Here is a 21,457-nt window from a genome sequence, read left to right as displayed (position 1 = left end):
GAGGCCACATTTAAAATAGTGTGTCCAGTTCTGGGTTCACCAGTTCAAAAAAGACAGGGATCTCCTAGAAGGGTCTGACAGTGCTACAGAGAGGATAAAGGACCTGGAGAATATCGTGTGTGAGGAAAGGCTGAGTAACCCAGGGCTGTTCAGCCTGAGGGGTTCTGGTAAACATTTGTAGATATCTGAAGGGAGGTGGGAGACAAATGGATGAGGTGCATAGCAGTAGAAAAGGCCTAAGATGTAGATTTATTTTTTTTTTTCAGTGGTGTGATAGAACAAAGGGCAATGGGCAGAAAGTGGAATGCAGGAGGAACTTCTTTACTGTGAGAGTGATGAAGCAGTGGAGCAGGCTGTTCAGAGAGGTGGTGAAGTCTCCTTCTCTGGAGATATTCAAACCTGCCTGGATGCTTTCCTGGGTGGCCTGCTGTAGGAAACCTGCTTCAGCAGGGGAGCTGGACTTGATATTCTGAGGCCTCTTCTAGTCTCTGTGATCTTACAGGTCTTCTCCATTTAAAAATTAAAATATTATTTCTGTTCTTTTTCAACATAAATGACTGTGATTCTGTGAAAAGGCAGTATCAGATAAAAAATTGTTGCTTTCTTTTCTTTCCCCCGTGCCTTTTTGAGCCAGTGAGCTGCAGGGTAGGTGGGCTGCTGTCCTGCAGAAGGGCCACGTGTGCGTGTCAGCGGTGTGGGGGTTGAGTGGGGGCACACAGTCAGAAAAGACTGCATGTGTCGCCACACTCAGACGGGGGAGGGAATATTCTGCATGGAAACAGAATGGTGCAGCAGCTCTGGGGGTCTGTGTAGAGGCAGTACAATAGACCCAAACCTCTTGCTTTCTTTTTAAGAGCTGATACTCTGATATTGGCTTGTAACAAAGTGGGTTCTGCGCTGTATCATCAGTAGGTGGTGTGTGCTTGCAGGCTGTCTGCAGACAGCGTTCTGCCCCCAGCACTGCTGGGCAGACTCACAGCGCCTGACACCTACTGCTCCCCAGCTCTGAACCATACAGCTCATCTTTGGGGGTGTCACTGCACCGTGCATTGTTCTGCATCCAACAGCTCCACCAGAGGGGCCGTAAAAGCCAACCAAACATCTCTCTTACTAGCTTATTTGTGGGGGAAAATTGATGTCCTGGGCACAGGCTTCTGTATGCTCAGTGTAACGGTGGTGTTCTGGTGACCCTTCCAAACTGTGAGCTAAGCTCTCATGTCCCACTGTTCCCCTTCCAGTGGAGGAATGACTGAGACCAGAGTACCTGCAGGTGTGGCCGCTTCGGTGTGTGCAGATAGAACTGCTGTCATCCAGAAGGTGCTCTGAGCTGGTGTGTATATGGCATGGTGCATGAGCCACCTAAACTGAATTCTTTCTCTGTCGTGAGCTTTCTTATCAACACAGACGCTGCATTTTTCATCCAGAGGGTGGTGAGGCACTGGAACAGGCTGCCCAAGGACGCTGTGGATGCCCCATCCCTGGAGGCATTCAAGGCCAGGCTGGATGTGGCTCTGGGCAGCCTGGGCTGCTGGTTGGTGACCCTGCACGCAGCAGGGGGTTGGAACCAGATTATCTTTGAGATCCTTTGTAACTCAGGCCGTTCTAGGATTTTTGTAAAGGACACGTGTCAGACTGTAAAGCATTACATAGTGTGTGCAGGAGAAAAGTAAATCCATAGAGAAGTATGCAGCTCACTTTCAGATGAAAATGCACGTGATCAAAGTAAAGCATCATGCAACTTTGAGCAGTCCAGTTTGCCTCCACAGTGCTGAAGATAAATAGTTTCATGTTTGTACAGGCTTCTGTAGTGAGAGAAGTGGCAGCTCTTGCCTAGTTGGAGGACTGGCTCCTGGTATGGTTTTAAGGCCTCTGAAATTGTATGCTCTTTGCTGCCAGGGGCTGCCAGCACTTTGTAACTGCTGAATCAGCAATCCCCGTTTAAATGATGTTCACATATTGCCTGCTAAGGGTCACTCTGAAGCTTCTCCGCTCAGTGTAGAGAGGCGTTTGCTGTTCTAGGGTCCCTCAGAGCTGCCGTAGCTTGAGGCCTTCTCTGCAGGTGATGAAAATCAAGCAGGGGTTACAGGTGCATCTTCCTCTGCAGATAAACCTGCAGGTTAACTACTTGGGCCTGCTAGAAATGTTCCAAGCTGTGTTAGAAGTTGCCTGTCCCTTAAATTAATCCTATGATTGCGGATCAAACTATATAGAAATACTGTGTGTGTTGGTGGGTTTGTTTGTTTTTCCCTTTGACTCTCTTCTGCCTCCACGCTCAGTGCTGTGTTTTTGCTGTTAACAGGCTGAAAGCAGAGCATTTGCTATCTGAATTCCTTGGTGTGCCGTGTGGGAAGTCGAATGGGTGAGCTTCCCACTGTCAGCTGTAATGTAGCACAGAAGAGATTCATATGTCATTTTGTTTCCCTCTTTGTTTCTGTATCAAATAGAAAACACCAGGAGGAAAACCTGTGCTTATGAGACCCCTGCAGAAAAGGGTGTAACATCTGAAAGATCTGGCACTGACTGTTCTTCGGATTTTAAGGGCTATTCTCAGATGTGCAGTGCTGGGTGCCAGTGTGAGAGAAAGAAGCTGGGCCATCTGCAGCTCTGCTCACGTTCATTCTTCTCTGTTTTTTGATGTAGGAAAAGAGGACTGAGGTATACAGCAGTAAGAAAAACAGTATGATGGGTTCAGAAGGCTTTTCCCCAGGAAGTTCAGAGGAAGATCCAAGCAGTGACGTTACGGCTACCTCTAGCAAACATTACCTGTGTGGTTACTGTGCGGCCTTCACAAACATAGCAGTTACTTTTCCCATCCAGAAGGTCCTCTTTCGACAGCAGCTGTATGGTCTGAAAACAAAGGATGCAATACATCAGCTGCAGAAAGATGGAATTCGAAATCTCTACCGTGGCATCCTCCCACCCTTAATGCAGAAGACGACCACGCTGGCTCTCATGTTCGGCTTGTATGAGGATTTCTCCTCCTTGCTCCACAGCCACACGACTGCTCCTGAGCTCCTGACACGCAGCATGGCAGCAGTGCTTGCAGGGACCACAGAAGCTGTGCTTACTCCTTTTGAGCGAGTGCAGACTTTGCTTCAGGACTACAAACACCACGATAAGTTCACAAACACATACCAGGCTTTCAAGGTACTGAAAGTCTACGGGATGAAAGAGTACTATCGGGGATTGGTGCCTATTCTGCTCCGCAATGGGCCCAGTAACGTACTCTTCTTTGGCCTCAGAGGACCTATCAAACAATGTCTGCCTGAAGCAACTTCTTACAGCACTCATTTGGTCAATGACTTCATTTGTGGAGGGCTGCTGGGTGCCATGCTGGGATTCTTGTTCTTCCCGATGAATGTTGTAAAAGCTCGCATGCAAGCTCAGATCGGTGGTGAATTTCAGTCCTTCTCGACAGTTTTTGTGAAGATCTGGCTGGAGCGTGACAGAAAATTGATCAATCTTTTCAGAGGAGCCCATCTGAATTACCATCGTTCAGTCCTGTCCTGGGGCATAATCAATGCAACTTATGAGTTCTTGCTAAAGCTGTTATGAAAAACTCTTATTTTCTTCGTCCCTTCTATTCATTTGTTTTTTTTGCCATATTTGATGATGCTTGATCCCTGGGAGCAGTGCCTGCATGGTGTGAAGGGCATTTAGTCTCGGCCTTCACTGCACATGGGGTGAATGGTGATACATCCAAACCTTGGTGCAATTACGAGTAGCTTCTTAAATTATTTATTTGCTGGCAGGTGGACTTACCCATAATGAAACTACTAGACAAATAGATAAAAACAAAACCAAAAAACCACAGACTCATCTGTCAGTCCAGTGGCTAATTCAGTATCACTCCCAGAAGTTCCTAACACTCCGTGACCGAGTGCACTCCACTGTGTACCTTGTAGAACATGAAAGTCAGGGGGAGGCTGATGGAAATTCATTCCCTTGTTTGATGAACTTCAGAATGCTGACGTAAGGTTACGTTCTCAGATAGAGGTAGGCTCCTGAGTGCTCACCGTTGCTCGTGGCCAAATGGACATCAACTCCAGAGGAGGATGACAGAGTTCCTGAGTTCTGTGCTTAAACAAAGCCTATGCCAAGTCTCCTGCTGGCCTCTTGGATGCTCGGCTTCAGGCAGAACGTTTCATTCGGCAGCATAAAAGCAGGTACTGAATGTTGCCTTCGGTGTCACCTGACTCAGATCTCTGTGCACGTATGTACGCACACGGTTTAATGTGGAAAGGGAAAAGGGGAAGGAGAGAGGCAGCAAATATGAGAAAGCTTTAAAGTGCCCTTCCGTGTTATAATCCTTCTACTTGTAAATGCGGAGCTTGTTCTGCTTTTTTTTCTTTTTTTTACTACTTCTTTTTCTATTATTCTACAGCCGTGAGGCCAGAAAGAAGATGTCTCTTTTTGTAATGCTTATTATAAGATAGTTCATTTTCCTGTATTTTCCTGTTGTGAAAGTAGTTCTCAGGCAGCTCTTTTCTACAGAGGTATCTTGTCTTTTGCAGATCGCTTGTGTTTCATCAGAGCTGTGACATAACTGATCACAACAAGACTTTTTACAGGAAAGCTGGAGCTCTGTCTCCTTGATGTGTACGTTTAACAGTTCTGTGAGACAGAATTGTACTGTAGCACTACCAGGATTAAATTCCTGGGTAATACCCACTGGGGTGAAGTCTGCGATTGTAGTACCAGGAGGCAGACAGAGATGACCTTTGGAATGATGCAGCACTTGGAGAAGCACTGATGGACTTCTGTGGGCAAGTGCAGAGAAAGATGTACAGAAATGGGTGTTCTGTGTCCTACAGATGTGGGTGGTGGGAGATGCGAGGCTGGAGGCCTTGGAGAAAGGAGCAGGAGGGGGATAGGCATAGCCAGACCAGGAGAGGATCTTAATGAAAAACACTTGGCTGTCCTGGGAACTTTATGTCATTATGTTATATTTAAAAACAGGCGGAAAAAAAAAAAAAATTAAAACAAAACAACCTCACCACCTATTCTGAAAGATGGGGATAAACTTTTACCAAGTTACTCTTTTCGTAAGCTTTGTAGTGCTGGTTATCTTTTGTTTGCTGAACTGTCACAAAATACTTGCTCTAATCAGTGTGTCATGATTATGATCCTAATGAGGTCCCTAGCTTCACAGCCCAAAAGGGCCCAGCACAAATGAGCATTGCTATATCTGAATGTTGTGGTTATTTGCATTGAAATAAAATGTTTATTGAATGTTTGTTACTGTCAGAATCTGATTTTTACCGGTGTAATGGTTGTGACTTTACTTAATTTTTTACTCCTTGATGGAGTAAAAAAAGTGGATTCTTTTTTTCCTGTGGAAGACATAATTGGAAGAGTTTACAGTTGGACCTAAGCTGTCACCAATGGATGGTGTTCATTACAGTTGGGAAAGTAACAGTTGCAATCCTTATCTGTTGCTGCCTGCTTGTGCAGAAGTTAGATGGAGAAGAGTGTATGTATGTCATGATAGAGCATTGTTCCTTTCCATTGTTTTCCTTTGTAACTACAGTTAGTTTTACAGCACAGTGACAGTAATTGTTTAACAAATTACAGATCTTTTACTTGTTAAAGAACAGACTGGTATGGAGTAAAGAGGGAGAGCTTTGTCACAGCACAGGCTACACACACTGAAGGTGATGTGGGAAACATAGTGCACCGAGCAGGCTGTGTTGCCATCCTGGCAGACAGCACAGAGCCAGCTGTGTTGCTTCAGCTACTTCAGGCTGGGTTCAAGGCTGTTTTCCACTGTTACTTAAATGATTACAACCAGGACTAACTATGCCACGCTGAGATTCAGGAATAGAAATGGTATGTGACTTAAAGGCTGCTTCTGGAGGCCAGGAGAGCTCATCTCCAACCATCACCAGCTGTCAGCGATTCCACGTGCAGTTAATTAGGGCGGCTGGAACTAGATGATCTCTTCAGGTCCTTTCCAACCCATACTGCTCTGAATCTATGAAACTGCTTGGGCTGTGAGGTCCCATCCAACTCAAGCCATTCTGTGTAATTACCAACTATAATTGTTGCAGCTGCACCCAGGCATGGCTTTCTAGGCTCTTGGAAGGAGACGTTCCATCCTACACCTGTGCTCAAGCTAAACCAACACCAGAGGGAACACACAGATGCAGAAGTGTGGCTCCTTCCCCCTCAGTTCCAGTGAATAGGCAAGAAGCAGTGAGTGTTACAGAACACAGGTCAGTGTAAGACAAATACATTAGAGTTTAATTTGCTGAGTTATTAAATGTTTAATTTATTATGCAAGCAGGGAAAACGTTCCACAAATAGTAAGTTACTGTACGGCTGTAAGTACAATATATTCAGAGCAGTTCTGATACTTTTATATTGTATGAAAAAGCTACACTTCATACTATGAAATCTCAGGTATTTCAAAATATTTACATGCACAATTTGTTCTAGTATTAAAAACTTTACGCTTAAACGAAGATACCTAGTGCATAAGAAAATGCACCATTGACCAAGATCAGGAAATTAGAAGTTTCTTTCTTTTGCAGAACAAAAATATTAGGGTTCTCAACCTTCTTTTACTCCTACTTCTTAGAATCTTGTAAACTAGAATTCTTAAAAGCTTTCAAGAGGGCAAGTTATGGAGCAGTAGGTCCATGTTTCGTGGTGTTGGGACCTGCTGCACATCAGTGTTGCCCAAATTAACAACAATAGCAACAACAACAACAACAAAAAAAAAACACAAAAAACTTGATGTTTACATTCCAATTCTGGTGGTAGGCAAATTGTCCTTACCAAGTCTCAAAGAGTGCAAACAGATGTGTGTCAGTATCACTGTGCTTTATCCCCAGTAATTCTGATGGAGGTTATGTTTTTCCCTGAACTACCCCTGTTGGACCGACGACGCCCAGTGGATGCAGATATACTGAAATACACACACAGGAAAAGTACACAGACATGGGTGTCGTTTCGTAGTCCCGTTAAAGGTTTCTTTTTCCTTTCCTACAAATGCGTAACAGAGCTACAACGATGCAAAGACTAACCTCCCATGGAACAGGTGGGAAATGCATTTACTCCTACAACAGACAGTCACTGGACTATTACAAAAGGAGAGCTACCTTCAGACACTGGTTTGGTTCCATACGCACTGCTGTGAGCTGACAGTGCCACACAGAGACCTCGATGACGCAGCCTATCTGCTTCTGCTGAGCAGCTGTACTGTGAATGAGGGAATTACTTCACTGTGGAAATCAATAAATACGAAACCATGCATTTAAAAGACGTATCTGCATGCTTTACAATCAAGGAGCTCCATCCTGATCAGAAAAACTGCAAAATCTATCAAGCCTTGTAACGCTTGGGAGGTCAAAGGTAAACACGTTTGAAGCCACTGCTGTACTTTGCTCTTAGTGCAGACTTTAATACATCAAATAAAACAATTTCCTATATTTGAGACAGGCAGGTTTATGTAGCTGGGACCCTCAGAATTTTAAGGGTGCAAGGCTAGGGATTTGTCTTTTTCAACATGGTAACTTTTTTTGGCTAATTAGAGAGAATCGAAAAGCTCAGCAACAGATTTCTTCACAGTGTAATGATTCAGACTGAATACCATTCCTTCCACCGAGATGAAACAGCAAAGAATCCCAGTCATAAATCATTTAATGGTGTTTCTACAAGTGCTTTCTGAAACTCACAGGTGAAATATGTTAGATTTGACTGAAAACTTCCAAGTACCACTGAAAAAGATAGTCAAATAACTGCAATCTCCCAGTTCTCGCTAAAACTTACCACAAATAAATGGGAAGTTAGTTATGCCAGAGTTCAGCTGCACACACAAACAGCATCCTTCTGGAGAACTGTGCTCCTCACACACAGCTCCAAAAGCATTCTAAAGTGACAGCTGTTTGAAACCAAGGCTGATGCTCTGCTCTGGAAAACAAGGCATGTCCTCATCTGCCACTTCATCCGTGCTCTTCTGAGCTCAAGGCAGCAGTCTCAGCAACAAGGGAGTAGCCCAGGAGGTCTGAAAATGTTCTAATGCTTTGCTGTCTGAGAAGACTACGGGCTGCTGCACATCAGGTTAAGGGTACTCTCCTCCTCCAGCTGAGATGAGAATTTGATGGGAGTTGTCAGTAGCGTACATTAAGTTATTTGAAGGCAGTCCTTCAGCAGCCCAGCCTTTAGAGCTACTGAAAACCCAATGCAGGAGGTAACTAACCATCCTCAGATTATCAAACACCCATTACTGAAGAGTTTTTTTCTGGCTCTTTTTTTTTTTAAACAAAAATTCACCTAAAATTTAAAGTTGTAGCACACAGCCTTAAGGATCACCCAGCCCCAGCACCACGCTGTGGGCAGGGACGCTTCCCACAGGAGCAGGCTGCCCCGAGGACCTCCAGAGATGGGGCCTCCGGAGTGTGTTTGAGCAGCCCGTGCCAGCCCATGGGGACGTCCCATCCCCACCCTTTGCCTGTGATGAACCTAAGGGTTAAAACTTGGCATTCATACTTAGTGTGCCAATGTTCACCCTTAAATCACATTTCATATTTTATGATTACCCCAGTTAAATCCACACAGATCTTACTTTAGACAGGAATGGTTCTAATCCACATCCAAACTGACTAGACTTGTGAATACTTATCTAGTTGTACTACAAACACTCCCAAGGTGAACTCCTGCTATAACATGAGGTGCAGAGCAGTCAGAAGACCTAATGGCCTTAAGCAAAAATTCTGCACTGCTCATTCTCCAACACAGGATGAAGGTTTATGTAACTGATGTGGAAAGCTTCCCACAAAAGAAATCCTACTGGCTGAGGACTAAAAGTTGCCAGTTAATCATACACACTGTAAGAAACATTCCCTAAGGTTCATGTGCAGCGGATGCAACAGAAGAGTTTTACCTATTCAGCTCCTGTTGCCCTACTCTAGGCATTTCTGATTCACTTCTGAGGAAAAAATGCAGCCGTGTCTTAATCCATACAACCATACAATCCTTATGTTTGGAAAAGACCACTAAGATCCCAAGCCCAGCCCACCCCTGCCATGCACACTGACCGTGTTCCTTAGTGCCACAGCTCCTGCACACCCCCAGGGATGGTGACCCCAACCATCCCCCAGGTGACCTCCCTGGGCCATTGCCTGTTCCAACACTCAACCACTCTTCTGGAGAAGTTGTTTTTCCTTACACCCAACTCGAACCTCCCCTGGTGCATCCTGGGGCTGTCACCTAATTGCTGTTACCTGGGAGCCTCTTCCTTCTACCAATAACTCCAGATACGTAATTAAGGAAAAGCAGTCTACAAAGATTTTTTTTAGTACAGCAAAACATTACAGAAAGCTGACTGACTTTCTAGCCAACCACACAAAAAAAAAAAAACCCAACAAATTAATGCAAAACAATTTCTGTGTTTTTGTGCCAACTAATCTAGCACACACAAAACCTGCTCAATATTTAACGATCACTGTATGGCAGCTTCAGCAAGGGAGAGGTCCTCTGGAACAGAGAGGTGCTGCACCAGGGAAGCCTGGGTGAGTTGTGGCTGAGCTCCTACCTGCATCCCATCTATGTTTCTTGCAGACAGCCCACTTCAAGTCATGCTGAAGAAAATTACCAGCAAGTACTACAGTACAAAACCAAACAGAACGATGACTTGATGGCACAGGGTCAGAAGCAGCTGAGGTTTGCCTATAAGGCTGAAAACACAACGCATGGAGCCTGACTTGCAGATGCAGTATGAGAACACATACAGTGCTGCACCAGGAACTCACATCATTATTACGTAACCGAGACCACATAAACTATGATCTCATCTGGATTTACGGGATTTCCAAAAGAACACACTTCAACTAAGCTGAAGTAGTTAGAACACAAACATTTGAAGGTCCTGCTGATGTACAATGCGCCTAGAACTTTGGCTGATACAAAGAAACGCGTCCGCTAAGGCACCCCGAGGCAATCTGACAGTGGGTTGGAGAGAACTTTGTTGTCAGTACCACATCATTGTGAGAATACAGGGAACGGATTTCTTTCAAGGGACCAGCTTCTTTGGGCAAGCAGTCAACGAGTTCGCTGCAGTGTGCGTCAAACCCCAGCAAGCGGATCCCAAAGCCGTGTGGGGATGAAATCATCCGGCCGTCAGGACTGAAGCAAAGCTCTTTGATGTAACCCCGGCCAACGTTGGCTTCTTCAATGCAGTGAGTCAATCGCAGGGAGCAGCGAGGCGAGACTGGGCGCACGGGGGCACCTTCCTGGAACTCGTAGACACAAGTCCACTGAAGGGAGAGAGAGAGAGAGAAAGGAACACGGAAAGACAGTAAAGCACTGCAAACGCACGTTCACCTCAGCTGCATTTAAGCACCTGACAGAGCAGTGACCAACACTCCTGCTTATCTACTCCTCCACAAGCACTTACTACGAGACGCTGAGAACCGGGCAGGCTGTTTGGCATCTTCTTGTCACAGAGTCATAGAGTGGTTTGGGTTGGAAGGGACCTTAAAGATCACCCAGTTCCAACCCCCTGCTGCAGGCAGGGACACCTCCCTCTAAACCAGGTTGTTCACTGCCCCATCCAGCCCAGCTCTGAATGCCTCCAGGGATGGGGCATCCACAGCATCACTGGGCAACCTGTGCCAGTTCTTCCCTTTGAACAATTTACGTAAAGCAGATGTTCAGCATCAAAACTTCTTCTGTTTTAGTGTCAAAATACAATCTTTTTCACCTGGAAAGAACAAAGCCTGCTCCTCCTGACAAGAGTTTGCTCTAATGTAGTAGAACATTCCAATGAAATCTATAAAAAAGCAGAATTCAGCCCTGTGCAATTTAGAATGGCCTTTTGACATGTTATGCCCCTGACTGCAAAAGGAGGAAAGTCTTGAAACAAGACAGAAATAGCTTTATAAGAAACGCTATTATCAGACCTATATCCTTGTTACCTGTGAGGCAAGCGGGGATTTTAATGCTTAATCTGATTATTTAATCTCAAACCAAATGCAAAATCCACTCCATTTACCAACTAAATTCACACCGCGTCTGAATCTGAATTCTCCACAGCAAGACAGAAGATCTGTTCTTTGTTTTGTTCACTGTCCTCTCTTGAAGTAAAGACAAAGGGAACAATGCAAATTAATATTAACAAAGAAGAGTAAGGCAGACTCTGGGACTCCAGCATGTTTTAACTGGGTCAATCAATTGCATTGTCAGAAAATTCTACAACGCACAGTGGTTTGATGGTGAGTTTACTGAATCAGTACTGAAATTTCAAACAAGTCTCCTATGCTTCCAACTCAGTCCTCTACACCCCTGTAGGCTGCTAGTACAAAGTGAGGCTTCTTTCCAAAATAAGATAAATAAATAAAAAATTCACGTCATCTATCAGATTGACTGAACTTCTTACGCACGTGTTTAATAGGTATTTAAAGAATTATTTGTAATTTTGAAAAAGTACATATATAAAATCTGCATCTTGGCAGGCTAAACAGGAGATCTGCAGAACTATTGAATAATAATACTGAAATAAACTTCGGAGAAATAGATGATGACGAGATGACTGCCCAGTGGAATCTCAAGTACTGGGAGACCACAATGAGGTGTGCAATTTAATTCCTCCTTGCAGACAAAAATGGCAGCCAGTGGCATTCGCCAATGCTTGCTGAAAGTTTATGGAGAGCAGAAAGTGGATGTGAGCACAGCGAGGCACGGGGTGGTGCATTTCAGCAGAGGCAACAGTGGGTCACCTCTGCCCATGCAGATGTGTACAACGGAGGCATGCAGGCTCTTGCTCATTGCTGGCAAAAAACACACAGCTAATCATGGTGACTCTGATGAAAAATAGTGTTTTGCAGCTGAAAATTTGCTCTATGAAATTGTGCTTTGAGTAGCTGCTGTGGTTCCCATGAAGGTAAATAGGGGGCATTACTTTTGTGGTACCCAGAGCTCATCAGCCAGCTACTCCAGGGACATAAAGTCTATGATAAATGTTAAAAACATTTTGCAGTCTCCATGATGCAGCCTCATGTGACTCTACCCAAAAAAGCAAGGACAGGTAGCAGTCCTCCAGCTTATCCATGCCTCCTCTTATCTCGAATGCAGGCACTTGGTAGAAAAAAAAAAAAAAAAACTTCTTGGACTGTCCAGGAGGCAAAGGGTCCCTCAGTGCCCCTCTGCATGCAGTCACCTGTAACTGACACCATCTGCACAATTTTGGTGGATCTCCTGCTCTGCTGCACAACATGCCCACACCACAGTTTTTAAGAGGAAAGTTGAGATCACTTCTTAAAAAATTACATTAAATATCACTGTTGTTAATAGGGTTCAAACCTACAGTGTGGGAGTTTTAAGCAAATGCAAAATATGCTCTAGAAGTTTTTCATAGGCACTAGAAAGCATTTGTCAGCACAGCAGATCTTTAACCGGGTGACATTGATGGTTATGCATTTAAATAATTCAAAGGAGCTTCTCTGCTCTACTTAGACTATGCCCACCACTGTACAACTGTGTAATCTTCTGTTTTTTTCCAAGTTCTTTTCTCCTACATTTTGGCAGGTACATATTTTTAAGTCATACACTTGAGAGGCCATGAATTGTTTGAAAGCATTTAACCAAGCTGTACACTATAAAAAGTATTCCATTAAAGCTTGGCAAAAGGAATAAAGGACACAGAGTCTTGTACAAGAACTCTTCAAAGCAGAAAAATATTTCATAATCCTGGTTTGAAAACTATTAATCTCTGCCTACAATTGAACTTCTTTATTCAAACGCAAGTTTATGCCAAAGTCAGGTTTTTCCATACAGTTGTACAGCTGATACAGCTTACTCACAAGTATCTGCTCAAAACCTTTTGTTTTACCTCCTGGTCATCTGTATTACTTGAGCACCGAAGAAGGGTAGCCCACCCTTTCGGATGTAGCTGTAGGGATGTAATGCAGTTGCCTCGGTCTCTCTCACCAGGAACTTCTGGTGTTAAGACCTCCAAACTATTTCTAGGTGATCCACCTAGGAAGGGAAGTCAACTGTGAGTCTAAAGGAACTCTGTACGTTCATAGAATCATAGAATCACCAAGGTTGGAAAAGACCCACAAGATCACCCAGTCCAACCATCCACCCATCAACAAACATTTTCCACTAATCCATGTCCCTCAACGCAACATCCAAACGTTCCTTCAACACCTCCAGGGTCTGTGACTCCACCACCTCCCTGGGCAGCCCATTCCAGTGCCTAAACATTGTTTCACCTCTTGCTTCAGTCTATTGTTGAAATGAGGTGAAGGGCACGTCAGCCTTGTCTGACTGCTGGCAAAGACTGCAGCTTTATGAAATGCAGATGAAGGAGAGATTATACTCATAACTGAAGTTAATACCAGTGTGCTCAGCTCTGAGTCCTACTAGCTCCCTTTTTGAAATTTACCTTCCAGGATCTGTGTTAAATCATCCCATGCTGTGAAGTTAGGGCTAACTTCCACACAAATACATCATTTAAAGAAAATCCTGAACGCCCTCTTTTCTAAGAGCTACCAGTTTTCAAACTTGTAAAATGGCCTCTTCAAATTCTGCTAAGCCTGCTCAGCTGTGCATATCTTGCCTCCTTCCCCATGCCTGCCATAAAGAGATTTTCACAGGTAACTCCTGCCTTGGGGTCCAGATAAGCTCTCTTCTTTCATACATGTTCGAACAACTCACAACCATAAGTAACTGAAGTATAACATTACTGTTATTTTACATTAGCCAGCAATTCACTACAGATTTCTGAACACTTGTGAATTTGCCAAGTTGGTGCTGAGCTTTGTTCATAGTCCTGAATTTAGGTGGGACTTGCTTTGTAACAAAACTTCTAAAAAAATTCTGTCAACGTTCAGGATTAATGTGCCTGTTCTTTTCCTACGCTACTGACTTCTCAAGGAGAAACAGCACATGCATATTGCCATCACTAAGGGAAACAAAAAGCAAAACAACTACATTCTGCTCTGTTGACTTTTCCCCCCTGAAGGTCACTCACATGAGGGGTGCTAGAAAAAAAAAACAAAGAAAAACAACAACAATAAAAAACAAAACAAAACAACCAAGGAAATGGCAGCACACTTGCATAACAAAAATAATGTATTAATATATAATAAAATCTGCTGCTTTCACTTTTCTTGGAGAAAAAAAATGATTACATCTCTAAATTTTGGCATGCAGTGATACTTCACTGGTTTAACAGAGTTCATAGCAATACCTCTAAGGGCTACAAAGAAAAACAGCGTTTTCCTGCTGTACTGTTTTGGCCACAGTGAATTAAAGCCTGCAACTTCTGTTTTTATCTTTATGTTTTCTTACCTTCTCGCTGTGAGGACCGTGACATCTGCTTCTCAGACACTGGACTCGAATCATTCTGGTGACATGGGGAACCAACAGCTCGAGGACTGGACAGACTCGAGGATGTTATATCTGCATACAGCATCAGCCACGTGAACACAAAAGCTAAGAACAGCCTGTGTACTATACACGTCCTTCACTTAACTCTCCCTTGCCATGCTAAGTAAAGGCATCTTGTTAACAGAACACCTTTCAAAGCTCCGCTTACAGTCACCAAGCACCATTTTGTTGTGCTTTACACAAGTTAAATGCCAGCATATCATAATATATATGATATATGGGGAACAAGGAGGAAGCTGCTCTCCTTGCTTCTGACAAACTCTTACTATTGGAGATGGGGTATGAACTTTTCTCCCAGCTTCTCACACACACCCCACACAGTGCAGTTTGTCACTATTTTCCTGTTACTGTCACACAACAGCAGGAAGCAGTGAAATTTCAGAGCACAGGACTCTATCAGGTCTGCTGATTGACAACAAGTATACCTGAGGCAACAAAATTCCAGACTATGTCCTGCAGTGCTACAGTCTTGATACCAAAAATTGCCTTGCTTGAGCATCACTAGTTTTGCAGATATACACACAGGATTACTGCTACTATTATATTCCCTTCCTTTTCTGTCTCAGTACATTGTCTTTATCTCAATTCACAAACAACTGAGCAGTATTTAGCTGCCTGCCAGGTGAAACCACAAGAATTCTATCACAGAAGCTGTTACTGACTTTCAACACGTATTCACCTGAACTTGATGCAGTCCTCCTAGCTCTCAAAATGGGGTAGCTGCCAACCTCTAGAGTTTTGTTTAGATCAAGGTCATGCAAAATCAGAAGATATCCAGAGGATGTTGAGATCAGCATTTTGGAACAGTCTGGTGTCAACCTCATTCGCATAAGAAAACGAGTGTGAAAAAACTTCTTGTGGGGACACCCATCTTCAGTGCACCTGCACAGAGGAGGGAAAAGAAAATACAACCAAGAAGTAGTTGGACTATGACTCAAGTCCCTAACAACGTCTGCAGGAGCCCAGGACGTGCTAAGCACCTTGGTCAATCCTAAAATTCTTCTTGTATGTTGTCTTTACCCTACTTAGACCAGACTTAGCTCAATGGTGAGGAAATCCTTTCCAGAAAGGAAAAACTACATTCTGGAGTGTCAGAAAACTCTCTTACCTTTTTTATTTTCTGGACTATATATCAAGGCAGTGCAAAGCTTTGGCAAGGGTTAGAAATGTAACAGCACAAGTATGCCTACACACCTGTTTGTGTCCCAGATGATCACATTTCCATCAAATCCTGATGTCACCAGCAGTCTTGTATTGGTGTCATACTCAATATTCTTAACCCAGCTGGTGTGACCGTGTAAAGTGCACACTTTTGTGTTCAGCTTTCTCAGATCCCAAAGTGCTATTGTAGTGTCATCAGAACAAGTTGCAAAAAGTCGATTATCTAGAAACCTGAAAATGGGAGAGAAATACTGTGGCTAATTTCAGTATGAGTCACCTAGGACTTAAGCTAACACAGGAAAAACGATAGAGGCTGCTAGAGAATTAATAGAGAATTAACACGTAGCAGCAGCATATTTGCCAACAACAACAACAAAAAAAACAGTTAAAAAACAGTGCTGTGCTACTACATATCCAGACATCTCCAGTAACAAGCCAGTCAACCTACAGTACAGCAGCAGCTTATTTTCTTCTTCCTCTCCCTCCCCCCCTTATTATAGATCATTTAAAGATTGCACAACCATCAATAGGACAAAGGCACACAAAGAAACCCTGTGGCAACTAGAGCACTTACCCATCTGGACAGTACTCACCTGACTGGAACTCAGAAAGTCTTTATAAAGCACAAATGTCCTAAGAGCAGCCAGCTCTGAGGTCCCTGGGAAGATGTTCAAAGTGACTGTTTGGTGATCCCTTACGCCTTTCACCTCCCTCACTGTTTACCAGAACCCCTTGCTATTAAGAAGGAGCAACACCAGAAAACACACGGATTACAGGCGCATTTCAGACCACGCAAAATCCTATCAGTTTGTAAGAAATCAAACCGTGTTCTTGACTCTCTTCATTTCCATCCACACACCTACCCTCACTTTTCCCCTAGAGCTCTTTACAACTTCTTCCTTTTTCCCCACCACAAACTTCAGTTTCTTTTGCTGAGACCACGTTTTTAAAACAAATGTCACTTTTTGTTATTCCTACTGGAAATCCCTTACGGGCCCACTGGTTTTGCTGAAACAGCTTGTGCCCACCAGCTTTAGTCAAACCTCCAAACTACTCCTCACTTTGGAAGGCTTGTCTTCACTTTACATAGTACTTGGCATCCAACTGAGCCAGTCGTGACTGAAATTCTTGTAAGATCCTGATTTCACAACAGCAGGCAGAGCACAGCACTCACCACAGGGCTTGTGACAGAAGCTGGTTATCATTTTCAAAAGTGGCCTCTCTGAGCTGCACAGGGAGCCGGGGTCATCACCCCAGTGTGCTGGTGAATGAATCAAAAATGAACCTAATACTCTGTTTTTCAATTCATTTCTTGTCTGGATCAGATGATCTCCAGACACCCTTTCCAACTTATCTGTGATACGACTACAACTTTGTGCAGACTGCTGAGACAAACCACGCTCCTGCCCTGAATATGCTGGAACACTGGTCCTAATGTTTTACATGGGGTGTTTAACAGTTCTTTTCTGAGAGAACTAATTGACTTGATTAACTGTCCTACGTTCTTCTTTTCCTTATCGTGTGGTTTACACTACATACAGTACTGCTATGTTGGATATTACGAGATTAAAACCTAAACACAGCCATTATTTGCTTATTTCCCAAGAATCTTAACACAATTTCAGTCCTTCTTTGTACATCTGTTGCTTTAGAGCTCATCTGGCTTCACAAAGCCTTGGAACACTGCTCACTGCCAACTGCAGAGCCTGGGGAATGAGCCGTGTAAGCCTCCTGCATCCCATAACTTTATGGAGACTGCTGCAGGTGGTAGATAAACAAAGAAGAGGCTTTTGCTCCTATTTTCCTTTACCCACAGTACAATATACAATTGTGTATTTGAATCTAAAGATATGCAATTGTGTTTCTCAAATTAAAAAAGCAGGTATATATGTCAAAAATACTGTTTAGAATGAGAACTTCAGATCACCTTTGGAAATAACTGCAGACGTGACACAAGCTACCCAAATTTCCTGACTCCTTCACTGCAGATGTGCATTAGAGAATAAATTCTGAATTGCAATACAAATGTAACATTCTGCTAAGATGCTGCAGGAATCAGAAGCATAGTGCTTAGTATTACACAAGATATTTGCAAAGTACTGATGCATCAAAGAGTAGTTCTGCTCTACTCTGATGCAGGAATGAATGTGTATCCCACATACAGTGCTCCAAGCACACCAAACATTCTGCATTTCGTGGGTCTGGAGATCTTGCTCACCTAACAGATAACAGGCTCGTCACAATGTCATATAAGAAGATGAGAAAGTGGAAATGAACTTGGGTCACACTAGCAGGATTAATGCATTTACCAGATTAAGGTCTTAATACAATCAGGTGGTATTTCTTTATCCTGACCATCCTGACTCCAGATAAAGTTGAACATATGCTATCACCCCAAATCAAGATAGCATATAAGGCTGCCTTAACACCTGACATAAAAACTATCACACAAAAGTGTTCCAGAAGTTCCCTGCAGCCCACAGAGGATCGCACAGGAACAGATCCTGAGCTGGAGCTGCAGCTCACAGAGCAGAGCCTGTGGTCCAGCAGAGATCTGGGGGAGCTGCTGCCTGCAGCAGAACTGTGCCAGAGCAGTCCACCTCTGAGAGATGGAGCTGTGGAATCAGTCTGTACTGGAGAAGCATTCGGAGGGCTGCAGCTCCTGGGAAGCCCCTGCAGGATCAGTTTGGGAAGGACAGCAAAGGATTAGGGGCAGAGTGACAACAGAGAAGCAGCACAGACGAAGCTGACCACAGCCACATTCCTCATTCCCTTGCCCTGCTTGAGGAGTAGACAGAAGACAATGGATACAGAGAGAAGGTGGTTTTAGTTTGCCTTTAGTTCTCATTGCTCTAGTTTGTTATTAACTGCCAATAAACATATCCTCCTTGTGCTGAACCTATTTTGTCCATGACAGTAATTGGTGAGCAAGCTCACCCCCCCTTATCTCAGCCCACAAACTATTCATCTTATTTCTCCCCTTGTTCTACTGTTGAGGTGGAGTGAGAGCAGCTGTGTGATGCGGGGCTACTACCAGTGTTAAACCACAACAGCAGCATGCCTGTTCAATGCCAAGTAACAAGGAAAAAGCAAAAAAACAAACAAAAAACAGCAGCTTTTAAGAAAAGAGTGAAATGAACTACGTCTCTTCACTGTTCAAATCCACCATTTCCTTTGGTCTTGAAAGCTGCATGCAGCCTTGTTTTATACACCACAAATAGGTTTCAGAAGAAATGGAAAAGACATAGGGAGTTACAAATAGTTTGGAATGAAAAAGTATACAAATCGTTTCAATTGATGAAGTCTTAACAGAAGGTGCATATGATTCAGGCATACAAAACCAACTGCCAGAGAGAAAGTATATGGAGATTAATGGTACACTGTCTCTGGTGTTTAAAAAACAAAAACAAGCAGAAAACAGAGGGCCTCAGTCTACCAAGTCTTCAAAACCTTCTCAAATATAACCAGAAGAACACTTCTGGAATTCTGACATGAAAAGGGCAACAACTATACTTAAATCAGCTCAAAAATTGACCAAATCCACGTACAAAACAGATCTACTTCATGTGATTATATGCACATCCTCAGCACAGGAAAGGGTGATGGAAGAGCATCAGTACATACTTCCCTGTTCTGACGTGTACGAAGGCATCTGGCACAGGGTGCCCCTTAATATCATTTATAGGGTTGGAAAGGGCTGTCCAGAAAGTAGTGGAGACCCTAACCCTGGCGACGTTTCAGATGTGAGGACCTGGCACTAAGAGACAGGTTAGAGAAGGGGCTCAGCAGTCAGGCTGACAGCTGGACTTGATGATTCTTCCAGCCTGGACAATTCAACAGTTATAAGGAAAGTTAAAATGAATATATGTAGTGCTGCACTAACCAAGTTTTACAGAACAAAGTGAGCTTCCTTGTAGCTAAGTTTATGACAACAAATGCAGACATCCAGGAAAACACAGGATGCCAATATTCTACAAAGACAGAAAAAAAAGCTGCATTTTCGTAAGAGAAAAGCGCGTTCTCACCATCTCTTCTGTTTGTGCCAGGTAACTTCAGCTTTTCTGACAGACATGCAACTGATGCAAAATTTCAGTCTCTATTAAAAAAGATGGCTGCTTTATGAAAAACATCTCTGTGCCTAAACAACATGTGAAGGCATTAATTCCTCACATTTCATTCGGCTCTTTGCAGGAGGGAAATGCTCAGAATGTTTTTTGTTCACTTTGAGAAGTAGAGTGAATGAGGCAGCAATGTCATTCACGAGGTTATAAAACTGTCTCGAGAACAAATTCATGTGTGAAAGACTATCCTCAGATAAAGAGGAAGTAAAAATAACAGAATTAAAAGGAAAAACATCACATGACAGACGGACAGATAATTCAGACTCCTGTGTTTGCTGCTTCCTACTTCATCCTGAGAAACATCCATGTGATTTATGACGTAAATGCTGAGATTCACTCAGACTGCAGAAGCCATTTCACTTTTCTGGCTCTTCTATGTTGTAATTGTACTTAAAGCATCCAAACTTTGGAAATTTCCACACAACTAAGGCAATTACTCTTACAATTCAAAATACCAATTTTTTCATACAAGCACCTTCTCTCGCTACAGTTTGGAATCTGCACTCCAAACAGAAGTCATACACTACTTGCTATGTTTTCAGTGTTTAGTGCTCTCCATACGCCAATTAAGTCAGACAGCAGTACTGCAACACCCTTCTCCCACCACGAACTGCAGCTTTTCCACCAACAATAACACCTGGCAGCATTACATACCGCCATCGCTGCTTTCAGATTTCTCCTCCTTCCCTTCCCAGCCTTATGCAGCCTCCAATGCAGAAGGAAAACGACACAAAACTGCAGCCTAACAGCTACAAAAAACCACTCTACCCAAAGCAGTGCAAACTTACTATGCTCTTATTATTATTTATTATTATTTATTCTGTAAATTACAGAAGCTTCTGTGATTCTACCAGAAAAGCATCTACAGTAAGAGAAAAACGGTATCTTTTCCACCTTTTCACCAACCTGATATTATTTACACAATCTTCATGAGCTTCAGAGAGAGTTTTGATGTGCTTTGAAGATATTGGGTCAAAAAGCAGCACTTCAGTCTGTTCACAAGCAACAGTAAGCACAGACCTGCAGGGGAGAACAAAACATTAACATTTGCATCTGATGAATGAATACAACATCTGCACACGCTCAGCAAGCTTCCAGATTCCAGATTCATGGAAACATAACTTCAACATTACTCAGCTTGGCTTCTCTTCACATCACAGGAGTATTGTGAGGGATCACAATCAGACACGATACTAATGCACAAAAAAAAGGGAGCTCTCTGACAAAAAGTGTTTTCTAAATACAGCAGTGCTGTTACTGGTCAAAAACAAGAGGAAGGCACTGGCACCAGTCTAGATGTAGCATCAGATCATCAAGAAGTTCATAGTGAGTTCCGAGGTCCCAGACAGGCACCAGAAACATCATAGAATCACAGAACTGTAGGGGTTGGAAGGTACCTCTAGAGATCATCGAGACCAACTGTCATGGTTTTATGGGTTTTTTTTGTTTTGGTTCTCAGTATTCTGCATCAAAACAAACCCTGCCAAAGCAGGTTCCCTACACCAGGTCGCACAGGTAGGCGTCCAGGCGAGACTTGAATATCTCCAGAGAAGGAGACTCCACAACCTCCCTGGGCAGCCTGTTCCAGTGCTCCGTCACCTCACCGTGAAGAAGTTCTTACGCACATTCGTGCGAAACTTCCTGTGCTGCAGCTGATGGCCGTTTCCCCTCGTCCTGTCTCCACGTACCACTGAAAAGAGACTGGCCTCACCACTATGGCCGCCACACCTCAGGTATTTATAAACCTGGATCAGGTCCCCTCTCAGTCGTCTTTTCTC

General features: G+C 43.5%; 2 protein-coding genes across 3 annotated transcripts; one reads left to right on the top strand and one right to left on the bottom strand.

Annotated features, from left to right (window-relative positions):
• The first annotated feature begins 594 nt into the window (after positions 1–594).
• Positions 595–5,236, top strand: SLC25A51 (solute carrier family 25 member 51). 2 transcript variants are annotated; one of them, XR_004162251.1, is made up of 3 exons: positions 595–1,330; positions 2,641–4,166; positions 4,515–5,236. XR_004162251.1 is itself a non-coding variant. In XM_031557411.1 (2 exons), the coding sequence occupies exon 2, from the start codon at positions 2,680–2,682 to the stop codon at positions 3,553–3,555; it is 876 nt and encodes a 291-aa protein (XP_031413271.1). In that variant the 5' UTR covers positions 595–1,330; positions 2,641–2,679; the 3' UTR covers positions 3,556–5,236. The 2 variants fall into 2 exon arrangements, 1 of the variants encoding a protein (XP_031413271.1); XM_031557411.1 differs by having other exon boundaries at positions 2,641–5,236.
• A 1,019-nt stretch (positions 5,237–6,255) lies between these two features.
• Positions 6,256–20,719, bottom strand: DCAF10 (DDB1 and CUL4 associated factor 10; the record flags this gene model as incomplete). The annotated part of the gene is made up of 6 exons (XM_010726274.3): positions 6,256–10,259; positions 12,833–12,978; positions 14,299–14,409; positions 15,077–15,279; positions 15,592–15,789; positions 20,586–20,719. Coding segments are annotated over 6 exons (1,161 nt in total), but the record flags the coding sequence as incomplete, so codon positions are not given.
• Between the last annotated feature and the right edge of the window lie 738 nt (positions 20,720–21,457).

This window comes from Meleagris gallopavo, chromosome Z (genome assembly GCF_000146605.3).
Source record: "Meleagris gallopavo isolate NT-WF06-2002-E0010 breed Aviagen turkey brand Nicholas breeding stock chromosome Z, Turkey_5.1, whole genome shotgun sequence".
Classification (NCBI taxonomy): Eukaryota; Metazoa; Chordata; class Aves; order Galliformes; family Phasianidae; genus Meleagris; species Meleagris gallopavo.
Note: the sequence above shows the minus strand (reverse complement) of the source record. Positions and strands in the feature narration are given on the sequence as shown.

Coding starts and splice junctions, on each gene's coding strand:
- SLC25A51 (XM_031557411.1), top strand. CDS start 2,680: ATGATGGGTTCAGAAGGCTTTTCCCCAGGAAGTTCAGAGGAAGATCCA.